Below are 21,992 nucleotides of genomic sequence, written 5' to 3' on the forward strand. Positions count from 1 at the left end.
TTTGCTGCGTTTTTCAAATGCATTGCATGTGCGGAAAACGCAGGAAAGAACTGACATGTCCATTTTTTTTTTTTTAACTCAAAAACGCAGGTAAAAAAAACAGATGTGTGCGGACAGCAAAAATGAAAACTCATAGACTTTGCTGGGGAAGCAAAGTCCTGCAGTTTTGAGGCCAAAAACGCACCCGAAAAACGCGCAAAAACACCGCGAAAAACGCACTGTTCGCACATAGCCAAAGCCTGGCTGAGCTGGAGTAGTTCATCTAAAATCTGTCAGAAGCACTGAAGCTACTAATCTAAGTGATACATCATTGAACTCTGGGCCTCTTTGCCTACATTATCCTGGTCTTAGACGAGGAAGCAAAAACCTGGTGACAGATTTCCTTTCATTGTGTCAACAAGCAATTTTTTTTTCAGCACCGTAAACAATGTCAAAACTAATTCCAAAAAATACCATTTATGGAATTTGTTTTGTTTTTTTTTCAGTATTTCATCTCATTTGGAATTTTTGTACTTTTTTTTTTTTTTTCTTTTTTTTTTCTAAAGCATTCTTGCAATACATTACATGGTATAATGAATGGTGTTCAAAACTACAACACGTCCATTAACAAACAAGCACTCCTATGAGTATATTGATTGCAAATTAAAAAAAAAAAGTTAGTTTTTGGAAGCAGGCATATAGAAAAGCAAAAGATGAATCATGGGCCCCAACGTCTGACAGCGCCTCCGAAATAAATCTTCCATTGTCACGTAGGTTGAAAAAAGACCTAGGTCCATCTAGTTCAACCTTCCTCCACCAGTTCGACATTTTTGTCATTTAAAGGCAAGGTCTCGCGTTTTTTTATTTTTGTATGAATAATAGTGATTATGGAATCAGTTATTTTTAATACAAAATTAAACTCGCTGTTTTATTTAGTTTTTATTTAATTCTATTTTTACTGAAGCACTGGGGGCTGCCATCTTGGATTTGCTGTGTGTAGCGACAGTTACTCACCTCCTTTATGGGAGCCCCTGTGCATTGGGTCTCAAAATCACGCTCTGACCCTATATTTAACACTGAAACCACTTCTGCTGTGAGCTAGACACACCCCCTGGGCTGTCCAGATTACAGCACTGGGAGGAGATCACCGCCATGTTTATGGAGCTCACAGCGTATGTTTTTTACATCTGAAAAATTAGTGAAAATTCTGAACCAAAAAAGCTGGATCTATTTAAGAAGTGTAACCATGAACTAAAGGTACCGTCACACTAAGTAACATCGCTAGCAACATCGCTGCTGAGGCACGACTTTTGTGACGTAGCAGCGATGTTGCTAGTGATGTTGCTGTGTGTGACATCCAGCAACAACCTGGCCCCTGCTGTGAGGTCGCTGGTTGTTGCTGAATGTCCTGGACAATTTTTTTAGTTGTTGCTGTCCCGCTGTGAAGCACACATCGCTGTGTGTGACAGCGACAGAGCAACAACTGAATGTGCAGGCAGCAGGAGCCAGCTTCTGCGGACGCTGGTAACCACGGTAAACAGCGGGTAACCAAGAAGCCCTGTCCTTGGTTACCTGATATTTACCTTCGTTACCAGCATCCGCCGCTCTCAGCTGTCAGTGCCGGCTCCCTGCTCTCTACACACGTAGCTGGAGTACACATCGGGTAATTAGCCTGATGTGTACTGTGGCTAGGAGTGCAGGGAACAGGGAGCCGGCACTGACAGCTGAGAGCGGCGGACGTTGGTAACGAAGGTAAATATCGGGTAACCAAGGAAGGGCTTCTTTACCGTGGTTACCAGCGTCCGCAGAAGCCGGCTCCTGCTGCCTGCACACGTAGCAGAGTACACATCGGGTAATTAACCCGATGTGTACTGTGGCTAGGTGTGCAGGGAGCCAGCGCTAAGCGGTGTGCGCTGGTAACCAAGGTAAATATCGGGTTGGTTACCCGATATTTACCTTAGTTACCAAGCGCAACATGCTTCCACGTGTAGCGACGCTCCAGCGATCCCTGCCAGGTCAGGTTGCTGGTGGGATCGCTGGAGTGTCGCATAGGCTATGTGCGCACAGTGCATTTTTTGCGGCGTTTTTGCGCGTTTTTCGGGTGCGTTTTTGGCCTCAAAACTGCAGGACTTTGCTTCCCCAGCAAAGTCTGAGTTTTCATTTTTGCTGTCCGCACACATCTGTTTTTTTACCTGCGTTTTTGAGTTAAAAAAAAAAGATGGACATGTCAGTTCTTTCCTGCGTTTTTCTGCGTTTTCCGCCCATGCAATGCATTTGAAAAACGCAGAAAACCGCAGATATCAAAAACGCAGCAAAATGCACCAAATCGCGGCAAAAACGCATGCTTTTTTTGATGCGTTTTTTCGACACAGGTGCGTTTTTGTGCATTTTTAGCGGCCAAAAACGCAGCGTCAAAAAGACGCAGTGTGCGCACATAGCCTTAGTGTGACATCTCACCAGCGACCTCCTAGCAACTTACCAGCGATCCCTATCAGGTTGTATCGTTGTTGGGATCGCTGGTAAGTTGTTTAGTGTGACTGGGGCTTAAGGGGTGCTTCACACACAGCGAGCTCGCTGCCGAGATCGCTGCTGAGTCACGCTTTTTGTGACGCAGCAGTGACCTCATTAGCGATCTCGCTGTGTGTGACACTGAGCAGCGATCTGGCCCCTGCTGCGAGATCGCTGCTCGTTACACACAGCCCTGGTTCGTTTTCTTCAAAGCCGCTCTCCCGCTGTGACACACAGATCGCTGTGTGTGACAGCGAGAGAGCAACAAATGAAGCGAGCAAGGAGCAGGAGCCGGCGTCTGACAGCTGAGGTAAGCTTGTAACCAAGATAAACATCGGGTAACCAAGGTGGTTACCCGATATTTACCTTAGTTACCAGCCTCCGCAGCTCTCACGCTGCCTGTGCTGCCGGCTCCGGCTCTCTGCACATGTAGCTGCTGTACACATCGGGTTAATTAACCCGATGTGTATAGCAGCTAGGAGAGCAAGGAGCCAGCGCTAAGCAGTGTGCGCGGCTCCTTGCTCTCTGCACATGTAGCTGCATTACACATCGGGTTAATTAACCCGATGTGTACAGCAGCTAGGAGAGCAAGGAGCCAGCGCTCAGTGTGCGCGGCTCCCTGCACACAGCGCTGGTAACTAATGTAAACATCGGGTAACCATACCCGATGTTTACCTTAGTTACCAGTCTCCGCAGCTTCCAGTCGGCGGCTCCGTACAAGCGCAGCGTCGCTTGCACGTCGCTGCTGGCTGGGGGCTGTTCAGTGGTCGCTGGTGAGATCTGCCTGTTTGACAGCTCACCAGCGACCATGTAGCGATGCAGCAGCGATCCTGACCAGGTCAGATCGCTGGTCGGATCGCTGCTGCATCGCTAAGTGTGAAGGTACCCTAAGGTTACATGAGTTCATGAAAACCTGCAGGGAGGAGTTGAATTGATTGGGCATTGTTTTCCTAACACAATGTTGTGTGAAACCATTCAGTTGGTAGGGCATTGTTTACTTTCACACATTGGTAGGGCATTATTTACTTTTTACACATTGATAGGGCATTCAGTTGGTCTGGCATTGTTCAGTCAAACATCTATCACTAATTTAGTGATCACTACTTTAATTATCACTTATTTCAACTTTACAGTTAGGGTACCATCACACTTTAGCGATCCCACCAGCGATCTGACCTTAAGGTACCTTGAGGTGCCTTAAGGGTTAATGCTGTGGAGAAGCTGTTCATGCCTAAAAGAGGGGGAGATTTGAAAACTATTTTACACCATAGAGAAAACGAAGGGAATTTTGTTTACTTACCGTAAATTCCTTTTCTTCTAGCTCCAATTGGGAGACCCAGACAGTGGGTGTATAGCTACTGCCTCTGGAGGCCGCACAAAGAACTACACTTAAAAGTGTAAGGCCCCTCCCCTTCTGGCTATACACCCTCCCGTAGGAGTACAGATTCCTCAGTTTTAGTACCAAAGCAAGAAGGAGGAAAGCCAATAACAGTTTCAAAAACAAATTCAATCCGATAACTAGATCGGAGAACTTAAGAAACAACGTGAACAACATGTGCACCCGAAAAAAACGAAACCCTAAAAACAGATAGGGCGGGTGCTGGGTCTCCCAATTGGAGCTAGAAGAAAAGGAATTTACGGTAAGTAAACAAAATTCCCTTCTTCTTTTTCGCTCCTAATTGGGAGACCCAGACAGTGGGACGTCCAAAAGCAGTCCCTGGGTGGGTAAAAAGATACCACATGAACGGGCTGTCATACAGCCTCTTCCTACAGGTGGGCCACCGCCGCCTGGAGGACCTGTCTACCTAGGCTGGCGTCTGCCGAAGCGTAGGTATGCACTTGATAGTGTTTGGTAAACGTGTGCAGACTCGACCAGGTAGCCGCCTGGCACACTTGCTGAGCCGTAGCCTGATGCCTCAACGCCCAGGACGCACCAACGGCTCTGGTAGAATGGGCCTTCAGTCCAGATGGAATCTGAAGCCCAGCAGAACGGTATGTGTGAAGAATTGGTTCCTTGATCCACCGCGCCAGGGTGGATTTGGAAGCTTGCGATCCCTTATGCTGACCAGCGACTAGGACAAAGAGCGCATCCGAACGGCGTAGAGGCGCCGTGCGAGAAATGTAAATCCTGAGTGCTCTCACCAGGTCCAACAGATGTAAACCCTTTTCAAATTGGTGAACTGGATGCGGACACAAAGATGGCAAAGTGATATCCTGATTGAGATGAAAGGAAGAAACCACCTTGGGAGAAAACTCTGGAATTGGACGCAGTACTACCTTGTCTTGGTGAAATACCAGGAAGGGAGATTTGCAAGATAACGCCGCCAGCTCGGACACTCTTCGAAGAGACGTGACCGCTACAAGAAAAACTACCTTTTGTGAAAGCCGAGAAAGGGGAACCTCTTTCAAAGGCTCGAAAGGCGGCTTTTGAAGAGCAAGGAGAACCTTGTTCAGATCCCAGGGTTCCAATGGCCGTCTGTAAGGAGGAACGATATGACAAACTCCTTGGAGAAACGTGCGTACTTTAGAAAGCTGTGCCAAGCGCTTCTGAAAGAATACGGATAACGCGGAGACTTGACCCTTAAGCGAGCTAAGGGACAAACCTTTTTCCAACCCAGACTGCAGGAAGGAAAGAAAAATTGGCAATGCAAATGGCCAGGGAGAAAACCCTTGAGCCAAGCACCACGCTAAGAATATCTTCCACGTCCTGTGATAGATCTTAGCTGAGGATGGTTTTCTAGCCTGTCTCATTGTGGCAACAACTCCCTGAGATAAACCTGAGGCCGCTAGGATCCAGGACTCAATGGCCACACAGTCAGGTTCAGGGCCGCAGAATTCAGATGGAAAAACGGCCCTTGAGACAGCAGATCTGGACGGTCTGGTAGTGCCCACGGTTGGCCTACCGTGAGATGCCACAGATCCGGGTACCACGACCTTCTTGGCCAATTTGGAGCGACGAGTATGGCTCGCTGGCAGTCGGACTTGATTTTCCGGAGAACTCTGGGTAACAATGCTAGAGGTGGGAACACATAGGGGAGTCGGAATTGCGACCAATCCTGAACCAACGCGTCTGCCGCCAGCGCTCGGTGATCGTGAGACCGTGCCATGAAAACTGGGACCTTGTTGTTGTGCCGTGACGCCATCAGATCGACGTCCGGCGACCCCCAGCGGCAACAGATCTGTTGAAACACGTCCGGGTGAAGGGACCATTCTCCTGCGTCCATGCCCTGGCGACTGAGAAAGTCTGCTTCCCAGTTTTCCACGCCTGGGATGTGAACTGCAGATATGGTGGACGCTCTGCTTTCCACCCACGTCAAAATCCGCTGGACTTCTTGAAAAGCTTGGCGACTGCGTGTTCCCCCTTGGTGGTTGATGTACGCCACCGCCGTGGAATTGTCCGACTGAATCCGAATCTGCTTGCCTTCCAGCCATTGTTGGAAGGCACGCAGGGCAAGATAGATTGCTCTGATTTCCAGAACATTGATCTGCAAGGTGGACTCTTCCTGAGTCCACGTCCCCTGAGCCCTGTGGTGGAGAAACACCGCTCCCCACCCTGATAGGCTCGCATCTGTCGTGACCACTGCCCAGGACGGGGGAAGGAACGACTTTCCCTGTGACAATGAGTTGGGGAGAAGCCACCAACGTAGAGAGTCCTTGGCAGTCTGAGAGAGGGAGACAGTCCTGTCGAGGGACGTCGAATTCCCATCCCATTGGCGCAGAATGTCCCATTGGAGAGGGCGCAGATGAAACTGCGCGAACGGGACTGCCTCCATTGCTGCTACCATCTTTCCTAGGAAATGCATGAGGCGCCTCAGTGAATGCGACTGGCTCTGAAGAAGAGATTGCACTCCAGTCCGTAGCGAGCACTGCTTGTCCAGTGGAAGCTTCACTATCGCTGAGAGAGTATGAAACTCCATGCCAAGATAAGTCAGAGATTGGGTCGGGGTTAGATGAGACTTTGGAAAGTTGATAATCCACCCGAAAGTCTGGAGAGTGTCTAGCGCCACCTTCAGACTGTGTTGGCATGCTTCTTGAGAGGATGCCTTTATAAGCAGGTCGTCTAGGTACGGGATGACCGAGTGACCCTGCGAGTGCAGAACAGCTACTACTGCTGCCATGACTTTGGTGAAGACCCGGGGGGCTGTTGCCAGACCGAAGGGTAACGCTACGAACTGTAGGTGCTCGTCGTGTATGACGAAGCGTAGGAAACGCTGATGCTCTGGTGCAATCGGCACGTGGAGATACGCATCTTTGATGTCTATTGATGCTAGAAAATCTCCCTGAGACATTGAGGCTATGACGGAGCGTAGGGATTCCATCCGGAACCTCCTGACTTTTACGTGTCTGTTGAGCAACTTCAGATCCAGGACGGGACGATACGATCCGTCCTTTTTTGGGACCACAAACAGATTGGAGTAAAAACCGTGACCCTGTTCCTGAAGAGGGACGGAGGTCACCACTCCTTCCGCCTTTAGAGCGGCCACCGCCTGCAACAGAGCATCGGCTCGGTCTGGTGGTGGAGAAGTTCTGAAGAAACGAGTTGGCGGACGAGAACCGAACTCTATCCTGTACCCGTGAGATAGAATATCTCTCACCCAACGGTCTTTGACATTTGCTAGCCAAATGTCGCCAAAGTGGGACAGCCTCCCACCGACCGCGGGTGTGGGCATCGGAGACCGCAAGTCAGGAGGACGTCGTTTTGGCAACGGTTCCTCCGGCTGGTCTTTTTGGGCGTGACTGAGACCTCCAAGAATTTGAACGTCTCTGGTCCTTTTGAGTCTTTTTTGACGAGGCGAATTAGGACCTGCCCTGTCCTCGAAAGGACCGATAACCAGACTGACCCCTCCTCTGTTGGGGCTTGTTTTGTCTGTGTTGCGGTAAGGAAGAGTCCTTACCCTTGGAGTGTTTGATGATTTCATCCAAACGCTCTCCAAACAATCGGTCACGAGAAAAAGGCAAATTGGTTAAGCACTTCTTGGAATGAGAATCTGCTTTCCAATGTCTCAACCACAGAGCCCTACGCAAAACAACTGAGTTGGCTGACGCCACTGCCGTGCGGCTTGTAGCGTCAAGAACAGCATTAATCGCGTACGACGCGAATGCCGCCATTTGCGAGGTCAATGGTGCTACCTGCGGGGCAAATGCACGTGTGACTGAGTCGACTCGCGCAAGCCCGGCCGTGATAGCTTGGAGTGCCCATACGGCCGCAAAAGAAGGCGCTAATGACGCTCCAATCGCTTCATAGATGGATTTCAGCCAGAGCTCCATCTGCCTGTCAGTGGCATCTTTAAGTGCCGCTCCATCTTCAACAGCAACCAAGGATCTGGCTGCAAGCCTGGAAATTGGAGGATCCACTTTTGGACACTGGGTCCAACCCTTGACCACTTCAGAGGGAAAAGGGTAGCGTGTATCTTTAAGTCGTTTAGGAAAACGCCTTTCAGGATAAGCGTGGGGTTTCTGGATTGCGTCTCTGAAGTCAGCGTGGTCCAGAAAAGTGCTTAATGTACGCTTAGGGTATCTGAAATGGATTCTCTCGTGCTGCGAAGCTGACTCCTCTACAGGAGGAGCTGGTGGGGAAATATTCAACATCTTATTGATGTTAAATATAAGATCATTAACTATGGCGTCACCATCTGGTGTATCTAGATTGAGAGCGGTCCCAGGATCAGAATCCTGATCAGTTAAGTCCGCCTCATCACCCATAGATTCATCCCGCTGGGATCCAGACCATTGAGATGAATGTGAAGGCCCGTCATAACGAGCCCGCTTAGGCTGCCCGGGGCCATCGTCCGAGTCAGAGTCTTCACCCTGAGGTGTAGATGCCCGTCCCGGAGCTAGGAGCTGAGGGGGACCAGGGGGCAATACATGCACAGTGTCCGTGGTCTGAAGTACAGGCCTAGCTCGCAATGTGTCAAGAATTTGTGACATAGTGAGAGACATTCTGTCAGCAAAAGCTGCAAACTCAGTCCCTGTCACCTGGACAGCATTCACAGGTGGTACACCCTGGGACACGTCCAGCAGAGGTCCCGACTGTGCAAGCGCCGCAGGGGCCGAGCACTGCACACAATGGGGGTCCGTGGAGCCTGCCGGTAGAAAAGTCCCACATGCGGTGCAGGAAGCATACAATGTCTGTGCCTTGGCACCCTTGCGTTTTACGGGCGACATGCTGCTGGCTCTCTGCATGTGAGAGAGTCTATAGCCAAAGGGCGACCAGCGCTATGCAATACCAAGTATTTGTAGCCACAAAATACTAAGGATACTACGAGCACAAGAGGGGGTGAGCCCACTGGGCTGCTTACCGCCCGCTGAACAGCGGGTAAGAGGCTGCAGAATGCCTTGTCTGGGTCTCCCCGGCTCCCCTCTGCAGCTCAGCGTGTCAGCAAGAATGGCTGCAGGCTTCTGTGGAGAGGGGCGGTCCGTGGGAGTTCCCAAACAAAAGTGCGGGAACAGTGTCCCCTCTGTGCTGACTGTGAGGGCTGGAGTATGTAAAAACGACTCCAGCCCTCAGCGCTGATGCACTGGCCAGCGTCCCGCCCCTCTCCTGACTGGCAGGTCTGTGGGCGGGAACGAACGAACGCAGGCCGCAAAAGCCGGGGACTCGAGTTATCAGCGCGGCCGCCGTAAAAGCGCGGGCCGCGCTGAAGTCCCCGGCGCACCGCAAGTGCCAGCCGCGCCGCTGTTCAAGCGGCCGGCGCGACCGAGTTCTAGCGTGGGCAGCGTCCCGCCCCTCTCCTGACTGGCAGGTCTGGGGGCGGGAACGAAAGGAAGCAGGCCGCAAAAGCCGGGGACTGTAGTTATCAGCGCGGCCGCCGTAAAAGCGCAGGCCGCGCTGAAGTCCCCGGCGCACTACAAGTGCCAGCCGCGCCGCAGTCCCAGCGGCCGGCGCGGACTATTTCCATAAATGTGCCTGCTTCAGCAAAGCTGAATGAGGCCATGGCACAGGCGCCGCAGCGCTGATGTCCCCCGGCGCACTACAACACCCAGCATGCTGCGGTGTGAGCGCCAGATACACGGGGACACAGAGTACCTTGAGGAAGCAGGGCCATGTCCCTGATGTACTCCGCTCCATCCAGCATCTTCTCCAGGGGCTGTAGATGGAGCACGGTCTCTGTGCCTGGAGACCGGTAAATCCCACTTCACCCAGAGCCCTGTAAAAAGGGATGGGGAAGGAATCAGCATGTGGGCTCCTGCCGCCGTACCCGCAATGGGTACCTCAACCTTACAAACACCTCCGACATAAGTGGGGTGAGAAGGGAGCATGCTGGGAGTCTGTATAGACCCTCTTTTCTTCCATCCGACATAGTCAGCAGCTGCTGCTGACTAAGAACAATGGAGCTATGCGTGCGTGTCTGACCTCCTTGCGCACAAAGCTAAAACTGAGGAATCTGTACTCCTACGGGAGGGTGTATAGCCAGAAGGGGAGGGGCCTTACACTTTTAAGTGTAGTTCTTTGTGCGGCCTCCAGAGGCAGTAGCTATACACCCACTGTCTGGGTCTCCCAATTAGGAGCGAAAAAGAAAAATGGATTCTGCAGATGGAATGACAGACTCCCTTGGGCATGACCATCAAGAACGAATTAACATATGCATATTGACATTGTGTCTTATGCTAATCTGTCCTGCATTGTTTGCTGTCTCACCTGTTTGCTTAGTCCTACCTCTGGTCTCATTCTTTTTCTACCCCCAATCCAGTATGTGAAAGAATAGGAGTGAATAAGGACATGTAGTCTGAAACTAATTCCTCTATTCTATTGTTCAATGGATTTTTTTCTTTTACTTCCCTGATGGACTAATTTTTTTAATATGGATTCAAATAAAGAATTTTTATTTTTAATATAACCTGGACGTGATTGGACATTTTTTTTTTTTTTCTCCTGCCGTGCGGATGTTCGCCGACTCCTCTTTGCCCATGCACCATCTGGTTTGGGAGGTCTCCATATGAATTGGGTGATCTGGACTTTTTTCTATCATGTGCCTTGCAAAAGTATTCGGACCCCCTTGAATTTTTCAACCTTTTCCCACATTTCAGGCTTCAAACATAAAGATAAAGATAACAATTTTAATGTTATGGTGAAGAATCAACAACAAGTGGGACGTAATTGTGAAGGTGAACGAAATGTATTCTTTTTTTTTTTTAAACTTTTGTAAAAAAGAATAAACTGAAAATTGGGGGAGCAATATTATTCATCCCCTTTACTTTCAGTGCAGCAAACTCACTCCAGAAGTTCATTGGGGATCTCTGAATGATCCAATTTTGTCCTAAATGACTGATGATAAATATAATCCTCTGTGTGTAATCAAGTCTCTGTATAAATGCCCCTGCTCTGTGATAGTCTCAGCGTTCTGTATAAAGCGCAGATAGCATCATGAAGACCAAGGAACACAACAGGCAGGTCCGTGATACTGTTGTGGAGAAGTTTAAAGCTGGATTTGGTTACAAAAAGATTTCCACAACTTTAAATGTCCCAAGAAACACTGTGCAAGTGATCATATTGAAATGGAAGGAGCATCATACCTCTGAAAATCTACCAAGACCCGGCCGGCCCTCAAAAATTTAATCTCAAACAAGAAGACTGATCAGAGATGAAGCCAAGAGGCCCATGATCACTCTGGATGAACTGCAGAGATCTACAGCTGAGGTGGGAGAGTCTGTCCATAGGACAACAATCAGTCGTACACTGCACAAATCTGGCCTTTATGGAAGAGTGGCGAGGAGAAAGCCATTTCTCAAAGATATCCATAAAAAAGTGCCGTTTAAAGTTTGCCACAAGCCACCTGGAGACACCAAACATGTGGAAGAAGGTGCTCTGGTCAGATGAAACCAAAATCAAACTTTTCCGGCACAATGCCAAACAATATGCTTGGCGTAAAAGCAACACAGCTCATCACCCTGAACACACCATCCCCACTGTCAAACATGGTGGTGGCAGCATCATGGTTGGGCCTGCTTTTCTTCAACAGGGACAGGGAAGATGTTTAAAATTGATGGGAAGATGGATGGAGCCAAATACAGGACCATTCTTGAAGAAAACCTGTTGGAGTCTGCAAAAGACCTGAGACTGGGACGGAGATTTGTCTTCCAACAAGACAATGATCCCAAACATAAAGCAAAATCTACAATGGAATGGTTCACAAATAAACGTATCCAGGTGATAGAATGGCCAAGTCACAGTCCAGACCTGAACCCAATCGAGAATCTGTGGAAAGAGCTGAAAACTGCTGTTCACAAACGCTCTCCATCCAACCTCACTCAGCTCCAGCTGTTTACAAGGAAGAATGGGCGAGAATTTCAGCCTCTTGATGTGCAAAACTGATAGACCCATCCCCCAAGCGACTGCAGCTGTAATCTCAGCAAAAGGTGGCGCTACAAAGTATTAACTTAAAGGGGATGAATAATATTGCACGCCCCAATTTTCAATTAATTTTTTATAAATTTCTTTCCACTTCACAATTGTGTGCCACTTGTTGATTCTTCACCATAAAATTTTAATTTTGTATCTTTGTTTGAAGCCTGAAATGTGGGAAAAGATTTTTTTATTTTTTTTTAATTTTTATTTTTTTTAATTTTTTAATTCAAAGGGGCTGAATACTTTTGCAAGGCACTGTATATAAGATTATCTCCGCCCAGGAATTTTTTTTTTAAATCACATCTAATTGTGGAAATTATTCTTATTCCAAGATCTATTGATTAAAATAAACTTTGTGGGGAGACCCCCTTTAACCCCTTCATTTATGTATAGTGGTTACTGGTGTCGTGCAGATGGTCATCCCTGGGATTGCTTTTTTACATATGTCTATACAAGGGTCATTTTAATAGTGCGATATGTCAATTTTTATACTTGGTTCCTATTAAGCGACGTATTATTATCTCACATAATGGAAGAAAGGGGATGAAAAATCCAAAGTGAAAAATTTGCTGCCTATATTGTATTTCTATGTTGGAATAGAGGAGCTATAACAATGAGTATTTGTCACTTTTAGGATTTTGAGCGCTCCCGGGCTTTTAACTTTTTGAATGAGGTGAAGAAGAGGTTTCAGACCACGTATGGATCCCGGGCGCAGACCGCGCTGCCCTACGCCATGAACAGCGAGTTCTCCAGTGTCCTGGCCGCACAGCTGGTTAGTACAGACCCCAATGTGTATATGGGTAACGTTCAGACGTACTGTAGAATAATAAATCTGTGACGCGGGGAGTCTGTGACGCGGGGAGTCTGTGACGCGGGGAGTCTGTGACGCGGGGAGTCTGTGACGCGGGGAGTCTGTGACGCGGGGAGTCTGTGACCACGATGTTCATTGACCTGGGCCTTCTTGGAGCTTCTGATCTCAGCTGTGAGCTCGGAGCGGCCATTGTCATGTGAGCCCTGATGATCACAATCTGTATAAGCCGCTCACATGAGCACATGTGACCCCGGCACTGAACACACCGGCCGTCATGTGCTCACACACACAAAATTAAGCTTGTTCTCTGCTTCCAGGGGAAATGTAATCAAGACTTCACTACTTTTGGCTCATTTTATACAGTGGTCGGTGGAATTTCCTAAATAGCAAAGCCCTACATGTATGGTTGTGCGTGTGTCACGCAGGCTCAGGAGCCGTGTCCATCCGGTACAAGGGCTCTCATACATCGGGCAACCAGAGAGTAGCCCCTTTTGATGCAGTGACTAAATGGTCGGGCAGGGGGAATCTTCTGTCATCCTACGGGCAGTGATGTGTTTTGGATTCATGTTGCTTTTAATTTTAGTGTATAGACTCGTAAAACAATGAGGACCCTTGACGCGGGTTGCAAACTTTTGCGTATTTTGGCCAAAATATTGACCAATACCTCATGTATTTTTTTTTTAGCTTTTGCAGGATGCAGTTAATGGGGGGTATTGGGGTGTCTGTCCTGTGGGGACTTATATAGTGCTGATGGGTGTCACTAATAGGCTGTAAGCCAGACACTGCACATGTACCTGTGTGACTGGCGCCCTATACAAGCCTCATCTGGGTGCATTTATTATTATTTATTCATTTATATAGCTCTATTAATTCCACAGCCCTTTACATACATTGGCAACACTGTCCCCATTGGGGCTCACAATCTGAATTCCCTATCTGTAAATCTTTAGAGTGTGGGAGGAAACTGGAGAACCTGGAGGAAACCCCCGCAAACACGGGGAGAACATACAAACTCCTTGCAGTTGTTGTCCTTAGTGGGATTTGTACCCAGGACCCCAGCGCTGCCACCGTGCAGTGCTCACCACGGAGCCACCGTGCAGTGCTCACCACGGAGCCACCGTGCAGTGCTCACCACGGAGCCACCGTGCAGTGCTCACCACGGAGCCACCGTGCAGTGCTCACCACGGAGCCACCGTGCAGTGCTCACCACGGAGCCACCGTGCAGTGCTCACCACGGAGCCACCGTGCAGTGCTCACCACGGAGCCACCGTGCAGTGCTCACCACGGAGCCACCGTGCAGTGCTCACCACGGAGCCACCGTGCAGTGCTCACCACGGAGCCACCGTGCAGTGCTCACCACGGAGCCACCGTGCAGTGCTCACCACGGAGCCACCGTGCAGTGCTCACCACGGAGCCACCGTGCAGTGCTCACCACGGAGCCACCGTGCAGTGCTCATTAGTCACCTCCTCCATGAATGCTCGGAGTGTGAGTGGCTGTCGATATTTTACACCTCTGCCGCCTCCGTCTTTATCATGGGGTCTGCTGTATCCTCCAACACGTTAGTAATGTGACCTGGTGTTGGTAAGTGATGACTTTTTGTCAGTGATGTGTATATTATGGGATATAACGTGTTTTCTTTCGTTTTCCTGTAGAAACATCATTCCGAAACCAAGAGCGTAGACCGCGTAGCCGAGACACAAGCCCAAGTGGACGAGCTGAAAGGCATTATGGTCCGGAATATAGGTACGGACCGTGCACAGGAAAACGGCAAACATTACTGACCATTGTGGGTTTGGCCGCCTGTGATATTTGGGGTTAATATTACTTCCTACGTGTTGTGCGCTATTCTCAATAAGGATGTAGTGGATTCTAGGCAGCTTTGTCATCGGCAACCGGTGCCGACTTCTCATCTCAACAGCCGGGATCAGAGATTTCTCCCATCTAGGCTGATCCTAAATAGCAACATCGGCAGCTAAGGTGTTTGACCGAGGGAGGGGGGGCTTGGGGTATTATCCCAAAAGGACAAACCCTAACTGATGCCATAGGACATATGCAGACACTATAGAGGTGTAGGAGCCCCGCGGGTCACCCGGCATCTTCTGTGTGGACCACAGGTCACTTTCCCATTGCGATCCTACATCCGTCTTGTAAGCTTAAATTGAGCAATTGGCGTTTGGTCCGCACAGAAGACGTCAGGTGATCTGGACAGGCTCATAGGCACACACCAGCCGCTAAAGCTTTTCTGATGTTTCAGGAAACATGTGCGATAGATCTAATGAACAGACTCTGTGCCTATGTCATTGTGCAGGAAGGGGGAGCAGGGGTGAGCTGTGACATCACCTGTTGTGATTGGTGGATCCTGTATTATCAGATGTGTATAGAAATATGACTTATCGTTGTAGTCCTGCCTCTGCTGATAATGAGCCTGCTGAAAACTCTTCCAGAGTCTAAAATAGCCCCAGTGGTCAGTGTGAAAATTGCAAGATTACTAATTTTTCAGTAGTATAAACCTTCTAAAACCATTTATATGGGCATTTAGGTCAAAGAAAGTAGAATAAAAGGATACCTTTATATCTGTTTTATTCAAAAGAAAACCTCATTTATATGAAAATGATCTGTTAAGGTCTATGGGCCGGACACAGATTCCTGAGAATCTTCCTTCAGGGCTTATATTAAATGAAAGAGGGAATTACCAGTGTGAGACATGTAGATCAGGAGAGCAGACTGTCAGCCATTACATGTCTCACACTGGATATAACCTCTGGAAGCAGATTCTTAGGGAGATCTATGGAGCAGACACAGATCTCCCCGAGAATCTTTTTTTCAGGGCATATAATAAATGAAAGGGGGAGTTACCAGTGTGAGACATAGAAAAAAGGGGAACCAGCACGATCTGAAATTGGCATGCATCATATAAAAAGTGAAAATTCACACATTTATTCCAACTGTACTATAATAAAAAAATGAGATTTTTAGCAAATAATTGATCAATTTTTTGAGCCACCCCTGCCAACGTCACGGCAAATCTCAATAGGGGGGTCCTACTCTACATTCTGTATTTCATGTGCCATGCGGCCTCCTAGATAAAGTTAAAAGCAGAACCATAATGGAGCACACATACCTGTAACCTGTATATAGCCGCTTCCATGTTGCAAAAAAGGCACTTGTGGATAGAGACCAGCCCAGGTCCCAGCATGTGGAGCAAGCCCTACACATACCAAGACTATATCAGAACTGATCCTCCCAGTGTCAAACAGCAACCATTGATAAAGGCGGACCAGATCCAAGAATGGTGCTTAATTAGCATTGCCTGTGGAAAGGGGTGAGGTAACTGAGTCTGAACAGCTACCAACAGGAGGAATATATTGCAAACCAAAATCAGGCGTGCATGGTATGGTGTTGGTCAGACACCAGATTTGTAGCATAACTACGGTCAAAACAGAGAAAAAAGGGGAACCAGCACGATCTGAAATTGGCATGCATCATATAAAAAGTGAAAATTCACACATTTATTCCAACTGTACTATAATAAAAAAATGAGATTTTTAGCAAATAATTGATCAATTTTTTGAGCCACCCCTGCCAACGTCACGGCAAATCTCAATAGGGGGGTCCTACTCTACTTGCCTGTGGAAAGGGGTGAGGTAACTGAGGCCGCATGGCACATGAAATACAGAATGTAGAGTAGGACCCCCCTATTGAGATTTGCCGTGACGTTGGCAGGGGTGGCTCAAAAAATTGATCAATTATTTGCTAAAAATCTCATTTTTTTTTTATTGTAGTACAGTTGGAATAAATCTGTGAATTTTCACTTTTTATATGATGCATGCCAATTTCAGATCGTGCTGGCTCCCCTCTCTCTCTGTTTGGTCGTAGTTATGCTACAAATTCTGGTGGCCGGTCACCACCATGCCATGCACGCCTGATTTTGGTTTGCTTTGTATTCCTCCTGTTGGTAGCTGTTCAGATTCAGTTACCTCACCCCTTTCCACAGGCAATGCTAATTAAGCACCATCTTGGATCTTGTCCGCCTTTATCAATGGTTGCTGTTTGTCACTGGGAGGATCAGTTCTGATATAGTCCTGGTATGGTGCAGAGCTTGCTCCACATGCTGGGACCTGGGCTGGTCTCTATCCACAAGTGCCTTTTTTGCAACATAGAAGCGGTTATATACAGGTTACAGGTATGTGTGCTCTAGTATGGTTCTGCTTTTAACTTTATCTAGGAGGCCGCATGGCACATGAAATACAGAATGTAGAGTAGGACCCCCCTATTGAGATTTGCCGTGACGTTGGCAGGGGTGGCTCAAAAAATTGATCAATTATTTGCTAAAAATCTCATTTTTTTATTGTAGTACAGTTGGAATAAATCTGTGAATTTTCACTTTTTATATGATGCATGCCAATTTCAGATCGTGCTGGCTTCCCTCTCTCAGTGTGAGACATGTAGATCAGGAGAGCAGACTGTCAACCATTACATGTCTCACACTGGATATAACCTCTGGAAGCAGATTCTTAGGGAGATCTATGGAACATACACAGATCTCCCCGAGAATCTTTTTTCAGGGCTTATAATAAATGAAAGGGGGAGTTACCAGTGTGAGGCATGTAGATCGGGAGAGCAGACTGTCTGCCATTACATGTCTCACACTGGATATAACCTCTGGAAGCAGATTCTTAGGGAGTTCTATGGAGCATACACAGATCTCCCTGAGAATCTTCCTTCAGGGCTTATATTAAATGTAAGGTGGAGTTACCAGTGTGAGACATGTAGATTGGGAGAGCAGACTGTCAGCCATTACATGTCTCACACTGGAGGCAGATTCTCAGGGAGATCTATGTCCGTCCCATAAATCCTAATGGCTCATTTCATATTGAGAATCACATTGCTTTCTCTGAAATAAGACATCGGATAGCAGATATTATTTTATTTAGGATTTGTAGGCGCATATAGACTGCTTGGGTGGGTTGATCTACTTACTAGCAGACCTCTTTTAATAAAGATCATTTTATTCGGGGGGAAAAAAAGCATTGGTAAAATTTTAAAACACCCCAGTATATAAGTAAAACCCCAGATCTGTCACTATATGGTGCTGCACTGTATACAGGCTGTATACTGCGGATATAGACTAGGGAGGTATAGGTGTGAGTCTGCTGTGATCAGAGCGCTCCCCTCCTCATCCTCCCCGCCCGGCATCTGCAGTAATGGACGGCCCAGGATGAGAGGCCGCGGCTGGGAGAATGTGTAATAAATCAGCATTAGATGCGTTCTCTACTCCAGCTCTAGTAACGGATTTTACCGTTCCATTTTCCAGATCTGGTCGCCCAAAGAGGAGAGCGATTAGAATTACTAATAGATAAGACGGAGAACCTCGTGGACTCGGTAAGTGCATCCAGGAAATCCCAGAGCCCAGCCGCTCCCCGGGGCAGGCACATGACTTTATCAATGAGCCGTCATGTGAGAGCTGCGCTCACACCGGGCCGAGACCTTCTGGGGAACACAGCCCGTCAGGGCAGGCTGGGACTTGTAGTCTTTCTGCCTCTTCAGAACCAAAGGTTGGAAACCACTGCTCTAATGAACCCTGATATCACAATTACTTTGTCACATTTATCAGAATCCTGCTTTTCAGGAGCTTTGGAATACGCTAACATCCCTCTCACCCCCCCTAACATTGTGTCGTCAGCCCCCAGTGTACCTGGGTGACCCCAGCATTCATGATGCTAAATATACCCAGCACGTATACCAACACTGCCACCTAGTGTCTTCTCTGTGTCAGTGCATCATTATTGCTGGAGCCGCTTTACAAATAACGTCATGTAATTCATTAAACACAACTTTTGGGTGTTTCTTTTATGCTTAAAGGGATTGACCACATTTGTGACCAATTTTTTTAAATTTTTTTTGCATGTACTTGGGGCTAAAAATCATTTTTGCACTTGGTTTTCATTAACCATTTTGCACCATTTGGCTTTCTTTGTCGCTCCATTGGGAGACCCAGACAATTGGGTGTATAGCTTCTGCCTCCGGAGGCCACACAAAGTATTACACTTAAAAGTGTAAAGCCCCTCCCCTTCTGCCTATACACCCCCCCCGTGCATCACGGGCTCCTCTGTTTTTATGCTTTGTGCGAAGGAGGCACACATGCACGCATAGCTCCACAATTTAGTCAGCAGCAGCTGCTGACTATATCAGATGGAAGAAAAGAGGGCCCATAACAGGGCCCCCAGCATGCTCCCTTCTCACCCCACTCTGGTCGGCGGTGTTGTTAAGGTTGAGGTACCCATTGCGGGTACATAGGCAGGAGCCACATGCTGCTTTCCTTCCCCATCCCTTAAGGGCTCTGGGTGAAGTGGGATCCTAATCGGTCTCCAGACACTGGGACCGTGCTCCCTCCGCAGCCCCTGGGGAATCTGCTGGACAGGAGCCGGGTATCGTCAGGGACAAGGCCCTGCTACTGTGAGGTACTCTGTGTCCCCTTGGGGCGGCGCATGGAGCGCCTGTGTTATACACGCTGCAGCACTGCTGGGTGTGTTGGTGCGCCGGGACTACCGCGCTGGCCGCGCTTGTGTTATACACGCTGCAGCACTGCTGGGTGTGTTGGTGCGCCGGGACTACCGCGCTGGCCGCGCTTGTGTTATACACGCTGCAGCAGCTGCTGGGTGTGTTTGTGCGCCGGCACTACCGCGCTGGCCGCGCTTGTTTGCCGGCCGCGCTTATAACTTTAGTCCCCGGCTTCTGCGGCCTAGTACCACATACTCCCGCCCCCCGGCCTGCCAGTCAGGGGAAGGGAGGGACGCTGCACTGGACGTCAGCGCTGAGGGCTGGAGCATACTTTGTATCCTCCTCCCCCCTCACTGAGCACAGTGGGGCACCAGATTCCCGCACTTTTTAGGGCACGCCCACGGCCCCCTCCTCCTCACAGAACGCTGACAGCCATTGCTATCAGCACTTCAGAAGCTGGAGAGGAGAGACAACACGGCTCTGGGAGGCCCAGGCAGGGAATCTGGTGGTCACACAACCGCTTTGGGCGGTCGGTAAGCCGCACCTGTTACTAGGTGCTGGCCCCCCGGGGTGCCGAAGTTTTTATATATATATATATATATATATATATATATATATATATATATATATATATATATATATATATATATATATATATATATATATATATATATATATATATATATATATATATATATATATATATATATATATATATATATATATATATATATATATATATATATATATATATATATATATATATATATATATATATATATATATATATATATATATATATATATATATATATATATACTTATATATATATATATATATATACTTATATATATATATATATATATATATATACTTATATATATATATATATATATATATATACTTATATATATATATATATATACTTATATATATATATATATATATATATATATACTTATATATATATATATATATATATATATACTTATATATATATATATATATATATATACTTATATATATTTATATATATATATATATATATACTTATATATATTTATATATATATATATATATATACTTATATATATTTATATATATATATATATATATACTTATATATATATATATATATATATATATATATACTTATATATATATATATATATATATATATATATATATACTTATATATACTTATATATATATATATATATATATATACTTATATATACTTATATATATATATATATATATATATACTTATATATATATATATATATATATATACTTATATATATATATATATATATACTTATATATATATATATATACTTATATATATATATATATATATATATATATATATATACTTATATATATATATATATACTTATATATATATATATATATATATATACTTATATATATATATATATATATATACTTATATATATATATATATACTTATATATATATATATATATATATATATATATATATACTTATATATATATATATATACTTATATATATATATATATACTTATATATATATATATATATATATATATATATATATATACTTATATATACTTATAGGCTATACATATACTCTGTACGGTCGCACTGTTGATTTTTGGCTATATACCCTCCCGGATTGTACTCTGAGGAGACAACAGCATGTCGTCCGCAAAAAGCAAGGGTGCCAAAGCACAGGCTTACTTTGCAACCTGTACCTCATGTGCGGCTATGCTACCGGCAGGTTCCACCTACCCTCATTGTGTACAATGCTCGGCCCCTGCGGCACTTACTCAGCCGGAGCCTCTGCCACTGGTGGCCCAGGTGGAACCACCTGCTACCACTGTCCAGGTGACAGGGACGGAGTTTGCAGTATTCGCTGACAAACTTTCTGAGACTATGGATAAATGGTCTGCTAGGATACTAGAAGCTTTGCAGTCCAGAACGGTAACACAGGCCCCGGGCACTGTGGAATCATTGACCCCAGGCCCCCCTCGGTTGGAGCAGCAAAGTGCTCCTGGGGTGACTCATAGGTCCCAAGGTGAGGTCTCCGACACGGACCGCAGTCCCAGACCGCCTAAGCGGGCTCGCTGGGAGCTTCCCTCGACCTCATCACACTGCTCAGGGTCTCAGCAGGAGGACTCTCTAGAGGATGAAGCGGAGGTGGCAGATCAGGATTCTGATCCTGAGGTCGCTCTCAACCTAGATACACCAGAAGGAGACGCCATAGTGAATGACCTTATAGCGTCCATCAATCAGGTGTTGGATCTTTCTCCCCCAGCTCCTCCAATTGAGGAGTCAGCTTCTCAGCAGGAGAAATTCCGTTTTAGGTTTCCCAAACGTACAATGAGTACGTTTCTGGATCACTCCGACTTCAGAGAGGCAGTACAGAAACACCGAGCTTGTCCAGATAAGCGCTTTTCTAAGCGCCTTAAGGACACACGTTATCCCTTCCCCCCTGACGTTGTCAAGGGTTGGGCTCAGTGTCCCAAGGTGGATCCTCCAGTCTCCAGACTGGCGGCTAGATCCATAGTTGCAGTGGAAGATGGGGCTTCACTCAAAGATGCCACTGACAGACAGATGGAACTCTGGCTGAAATCCATCTATGAAGCTATCGGCGCTTCCTTTGCTCCGGCATTCGCAGCCGTATGGGCACTCCAAGCTATCTCAGCTTGTCACTCGCAGATTAATGCAGTCACACGTGTCTCTGCTCCGCAAGTGGTGTCCTTAACCTCTCAGGCGTCGGCATTTGCGTCCTACGCCATTAATGCTGTCCTGGACTCTGCGAGCCGTACGGCGGTAGCATCCGCCAATTCGGTGGCA

General features: G+C 46.8%; 1 protein-coding gene across 1 annotated transcript in view; it reads left to right on the forward strand.

Moving 5' to 3' along the window:
* The window catches only part of VAMP7 (vesicle associated membrane protein 7), a 58,575-nt gene that overhangs the window by 20,280 nt on the left and 16,303 nt on the right, over positions 1 to 21,992 (forward strand). Inside the window, exons 4-6 of the mRNA XM_075322637.1 lie at positions 12,468 to 12,605; positions 14,298 to 14,388; positions 17,960 to 18,027. Coding sequence (XP_075178752.1) covers positions 12,468 to 12,605; positions 14,298 to 14,388; positions 17,960 to 18,027 — 297 coding nt within the window. The remainder of the gene's footprint in view (positions 1 to 12,467; positions 12,606 to 14,297; positions 14,389 to 17,959; positions 18,028 to 21,992) is intronic.

This window comes from Anomaloglossus baeobatrachus, chromosome 9 (assembly GCF_048569485.1).
Source record: "Anomaloglossus baeobatrachus isolate aAnoBae1 chromosome 9, aAnoBae1.hap1, whole genome shotgun sequence".
Classification (NCBI taxonomy): Eukaryota; Metazoa; Chordata; class Amphibia; order Anura; family Aromobatidae; genus Anomaloglossus; species Anomaloglossus baeobatrachus.